Source organism: Eurytemora carolleeae, unplaced genomic scaffold (genome assembly GCF_000591075.1).
Source record: "Eurytemora carolleeae unplaced genomic scaffold, Eaff_2.0 scaffold1613, whole genome shotgun sequence".
In the NCBI taxonomy this organism is placed as follows: Eukaryota; Metazoa; Arthropoda; class Copepoda; order Calanoida; family Temoridae; genus Eurytemora; species Eurytemora carolleeae.
The window spans coordinates 41999-47756 of NW_019397521.1; the positions used below are offsets into that span (position 1 = coordinate 41999).

Below are 5758 nucleotides of genomic sequence, written 5' to 3' on the forward strand. Positions count from 1 at the left end.
TAGGAAAGAATAAATGTCATACATTTAAAATTCGGTGATGGTGATGTGCCAAACCTCTGTTGAGTAAAAAAAGTAGATGTTAGTTCCACATTTTATTGAAAATATAATTCGGTCTAGGGTTGACCCTCGTCAGTTCTAACGATATAATAACCATAAAAATCAATAGCAAAAATGTTAAAAAACCACAAGAAAATAAACAAACAAAAAAGATTATTAATAAAAAAATGTGCAAAATGGAAACGAACTCAGATTATGAGATGGAAAAAGATGATTTGCAAATATTTGCTTTTTAAGGAATGTTTTAAGATAATTATTATTCCTTGAGATTGTTTCTGTCATGAAGATTAAAAACAAACTGTTTATATGTGTATGTGTATAGTGTTGAGGGGGGTCGATCTAATTAACGAACTTTTACGACCTGGCTTGACATTTAAGGTCCCCTTGAAGGGTCGGAGGCCCTTAAACTCCCCGCCCGGTCCTAACCTTTTCCAGAGCCCAGGGACTAATATTTTTCATGAAATTAAATTTTGAAAATTATAGATTTATGATGATGTTTTAGATGTTTAAAACTATGATTTTAAATAATGAATGACCCAACTGCATTGACCTTTTCACAGGGCTCAGTGTGCCGGCCAGCTTTAGTTGACCTTTTGGCTTGAGCTTTCTACATAAACATTGTAGAAGCCCTTCCTTAGATAGTAGTAGTTCATGACCCTTCCTACTCGGTACATGGTACAGCGGTGCACTATACGTATTTATGTACAATATACATTCATACATAAATAATTACAGTGTGCCCCTTAAAAGAGTTGTCAGTTGATGCCAGAGCCTCGATTTTAATTTTTGTAAATTCATCAAATTTAATAATTTTGAGCTTTGTCGCTAGCTCCAGTCAATTTCAGTACATCTGTTTTACTACACTGTAGAAATACAGAAAAGTTTTGGAATCGTACGACGATGGTAGATAGTTAAATTCGGTTCCCGGGGTACACTAGTCAAATAGTTGTCTTAATTTCAGATATTGCTTTCCAAGAATTATTTCATCATAATATTCAATGTTTTGGAATCCAACATCAAGGTAATTTTTGTTTCAACCATTCATTGATGATTTTAATTATTAATTTTATTTTAATGTCTTAATAATAAATATTTATTTAGAGGACCAGAGTCACAACATAGTATGGAGGATTGGCAGTCAAAACTCAGGTACAGGTACAGGTACAGGTACAGGTACAGGTACAGGTACAGGTACAGGTACAGGTACAGGTACAGGTACAGGTACAGGTACAGGTTCAGGTACAGGTAATGTTCTCTTCTGTTTAGAGAACTTCAGGAGAAGTTGACCCTAGGAAATGTTAACCTGACCCCGCGTAAGAAGCAGGTATCAATAATCTATTTATATACTTTGCTTATCTGTTTGTCTGTCTGTTTTTATCCAATAAACTTCAAAACGGCTGAACCGATCGGGCCCAAATTCCTTGCACCCCCTTCCACCAGTAACTTTTCAACACCCCTTCCCCCCTTCCTCTCCCTTAAAAATATATTTTCAATTACAACAAAACTGATCCATAGCAATTAGTTAAAGGGTTCATGACAGAAAACTGTACAGATCCTGTGTATGCATGTTTTCTTACTATTCAAGAATATATCTTTGATTCAATTTTATTTTCTGGACGACTGTACTGTACTGTACTGTACTGTACTGTACTGTACTGTACTGTACTGTACTGTACTGTAGTTTTAGCCACAAATTCTGATTTTCAAATCACTATATCTTTGCAACCTGTTAACCTTTGATATTTCAAACTATTATTATTTGATCTAAAATAATTCATGGTTTTAAATATTATAAGGTCTCTGACATTAAAATGAAAAATTATAGGGATAAGAAAATCAGAGTTTGTGACAAAAACTCAATTCCTTTGCTTTAGGAAAATGAGTCTCATTTCACTGTCCTCAATCTCTCTACCCCGTCTAGTAGGTAGGACATTTTTTTTTCACTTTTAACATTTCACCCTGGACTAACCAGGTAATTAACCAATTGGAATATTTGCATGTTTATTTGTTTGAAAAAACAAGGATTTTTGAACGCCTTGTTTTTTACTCTGACCTAAGATACAATCATTTATATCAGTAGCTGAAGGGCCCAGCGTTGCCCGTGGAAAAATAATAAAAAAAAAATAAAAAAATGTTGAAAAAAAATTAAAATTTTGTTTTAACTTTGAACACTCCCCGGCCACCCATGAGTGTCCACAAAAAATGTCAGCCCATTCGGTCCAGCCGTTTGGCCGGCTATACGCAACATATATACAAATGTCTTGTTTTATTATATAGATTAAGCTCTTCGCTCACACATATATATATGTTAGCTGTCTATAGCTTTTCAAACGGCTGGAACAAATTGGCTGAATTGTTTAAAGAAACCCCGGGTACCCGTAACATTTAGATTTTTTAAATTTCAATTTTATTTTCTAATTCGAAATTTTTTTAATTCCACGGAAAACACAATAAATACAGAAAATTCATAAATTTATAAACCCTTATAAATCTTCCCATTAATATTATTCTCTATTTTCTAATTGTTAAATTAATCATTTTTTAAACTATATCCCCCTCTAAAAATATTTTCTTTTTTATATTTTGAAACTTCGCCATTAAAGGCAGAAAAGATGAAAGCATAACTTTTTTGTTTAAAACTAAGAATTTTAAAATAACTAAATTTTAAAATACAATAAAAAAAAATTCCTAAATTATATTTCTAGGGATGTTTTAGAAGTGCAGCCACCTGAATTCTGTATTGTTTGTGGGGACAGGGCTTCTGGTAATTTTTTTCATTAAAAAAACTCTTTTTTTAAACAAATTTTATTTTGAACAATATTTGATAAACTTTCGAAATAAATTTTAAATATGATAACAATAATTGCCATCATGGTTAAAAAAGCAAACTCTTTTCCTACTTCATTGTGCGGAAATTTAGATTAAAATTGAAACTAAATATGTCCAATAAATATTGATCTAATTTAGTAGAATTTCTAATTAGAATATTTCTAATTTTATTCTTTAAACTCTAAGAACAAATTAAACTAAATAAGATAGGTCGTCTTCTTTGTTTCAAATCCACGGAAATATTGCGTATAATCAAATTTTAGAAAAAATGAATAAAATATAGCATTTTATTAAGATTAGAAAGAAACATAGAATATAATTCGAATTTATTTTAATATTTTTACATTAAATTACAATCACAAACATAAAATAATTTGATGGTAAATTATATTGATTTCTTTTAACTTTTCCAGGCCGCCATTACGGAGCAATCAGCTGTGAAGGGTGTAAAGGATTCTTCAAAAGATCCATCAGGTTTTTTTCTTTTTTAAATTCATTTTTCTTTTCGATTCGTCTCTTCATCAGGTATTGTAACAGCATCAAACACACTTAATTATTGCTTTAATATCGTCTCCTCCTCCACAGTTTTCTGGTTCTCACATTTTCTTATCTGTAATTTGTAAAATGTTTCTAATTTTTTTCTCTTAAATTGAACTTTATCAAAACAAACAAAAATTCGTATTTGTAAAAATTGATAAATAAAAGTTAAATAACATTGTTAAATCATTACACAAAATGTAAACAATTTTTTTCCCAGCTAAATTTCTGAAATACAGAAACTTAATTGATGGTTATTGTAAATTTCATAATTTATTACTCATAAACGTGGAGTAGGAAGACGACATTTAAGTAATATTCTGCTTGCATTTGATGTTCTTATCATTCTAACACTTATAAAGTAAACTGCGTCTATGTACAGTATTTACATTAAACAGTGATGGGTACTTTCCAAAAGGCATTTTCCCAAGAGCGAATTCCCAAGTGACAATTTCCCAATTGGCAACTTCCCAAAGGTTAGATTAGGGCTTCTGAGGCGCAGCAGGCTGCAAAGGGATCTAGCGCTGCGGCTAGGATAGGCTAGGGCCGAGTTCTAAGACCAGAAAAGACTAGTGGCCGAGCGCTGCGGCTTGGACATGCTTGAAAAGTTGCCGCTTGGGAAATGGAACATTTGGGAAGTTGCCATTTGGGAAATTGTCACATGGGAAGTTGCCACTTGGGAAAAAGCCTTAGGGAAAGTACCTAACATCCATTAAACAACTGCTGAATGTCATGTTCATTGGACCATTTGAACCTAGCAGTCGTCTTCCTATGTGTCTCACATAAAGGGACTGTAAGCGTAATTTGAAGTGACCCTCTATCCAAGATAGTGCAATGCCCGATTTACAATTTACAGCAAATCTTTGAAGATAACGTCGTGAATTGCTCCATTGTCATTTTTGCGGACAAACCAAAATAAATGGTTTGAATAAACAAAGACATGGATATATAATTCATACTTGATCAGACAAATAGATGATTGAAATCAATGTATATGTGTGCAGGAAGCAAGTTGGATATCAGTGCCGAGGATCCGGAGATTGTCAAATTAATAAAAACCATAGAAACAGGAACAAAATAATTCTTTAACGATAAGTTATATGAGTATTCATTTTTTATTGTCGCCTGCGATTCTAACCTCGATTTTGCATTCCAGTTTAAATCTTTAAATTTTAGATTTTTTCAATGTATACATGGGAAATAAGGGCCAACCTTTCAACGTTTTTAATTTTTACAGCATTTTTTAATAAAAAACTAATAAACATAATAACATAAAAATTCTCCGTCTTTTTCTAAATATTCGGTCTTTTTTATTCCTTCAAATGAATTGATGTCGACCAAACCTCTTTAAATATGATGATAAAAAGGTGAAATTTGGTCTTCTGTCTAAAATATAGCTTTTAAATAGCATTATGAAATATCTTTTTCTGCAGCTTTAAGACAAAATATTTGAATTTGTTTGTTGTTTATAGATGTCAGCACTGCAGGCTAAAGAAGTGCCTGCTAATGGGGATGAAAAGTGATTGTAAGTTCATTTTTAATATATTTTGTATATTATCTATAACTTGATCATTCTGTCCATATTCTTTTCCAACTTTTATCTTTAATTTTTTAACTTGTCTGTGTACCCCTGGCTTAAAAACCTTGGAAAAAAAAATTCTGAATATTTTCAAACGTGTTTTTCTACCTTCTCCTCCTTACAGCTCCCCGTGTTGCAGCCGTACAGGCAGAAAGACGACCTCTCCCACGTGCTGCGACAATGCCGCAACCTATTCTCTCTCGGCCTATAAACCATCATCTGCCTAATCCCACACCACGCGTTCCTGGAGCACAATCCAATCTTCCTTTCCAGTCTAGGGATTCTCCCAATAGATGGCAGGTTGGTCGATTGTATTTAATATTTAACTGGATTGAAACCTTTATCTTGTGAATGATGATAAAGATTTAAACGTTTTTCAATGTTGCTATTCAAAAGAAAATGCAATAGAAGATTATTAACCGGCTAAACTTAAGGCATGCATTACTTAAGGATGACTGTGTGTTGGTTTCCCTTGAAACCAACAATAATTGTCAGGGGCGTAAATAAGTATTCTGTAGACGGGGGTTAAATTATTTTAAATTTTTTTACCCCCCTAGAAAAATATCATGATGTATATCAAATTTTTGGTTTTAGTTGGGTTTGATTTGCATTTTCACTCATTTCTGGCATTTACTTCATCAAATTCCTACCTTTCAGCTTTCACCTTGATTTAAATCCTTCATAATAGTCATTCATTTTACATTAACTACAAAAATCTGTAAAAAATTGAATTTATTTTAAGTAAGATAAAAAATA

The 5758-nt window shown here is 32.3% G+C and overlaps 1 protein-coding gene across 2 annotated transcripts in view; it reads left to right on the top strand.

Annotated features, from left to right (window-relative positions):
• The first annotated feature begins 987 nt into the window (after positions 1–987).
• Positions 988–5758, top strand: part of LOC111714716 (nuclear receptor subfamily 2 group C member 1) — a 17481-nt gene continuing 12710 nt past the window's right edge. The window contains exons 1-9 of one of the 2 annotated variants that reach the window (XM_023489875.1): positions 988–1078; positions 1159–1206; positions 1324–1381; positions 1932–1981; positions 2763–2821; positions 3300–3360; positions 4428–4493; positions 4896–4948; positions 5127–5302. In XM_023489875.1, the coding sequence (XP_023345643.1) occupies positions 1056–1078; positions 1159–1206; positions 1324–1381; positions 1932–1981; positions 2763–2821; positions 3300–3360; positions 4428–4493; positions 4896–4948; positions 5127–5302 (594 nt within the window). In that variant the 5' untranslated portion in view covers positions 988–1055. The remainder of the gene's footprint in view (positions 1079–1158; positions 1207–1323; positions 1382–1931; positions 1982–2762; positions 2822–3299; positions 3361–4427; positions 4494–4895; positions 4949–5126; positions 5303–5758) is intronic. The other variant, XM_023489876.1, reaches the window with a different exon arrangement.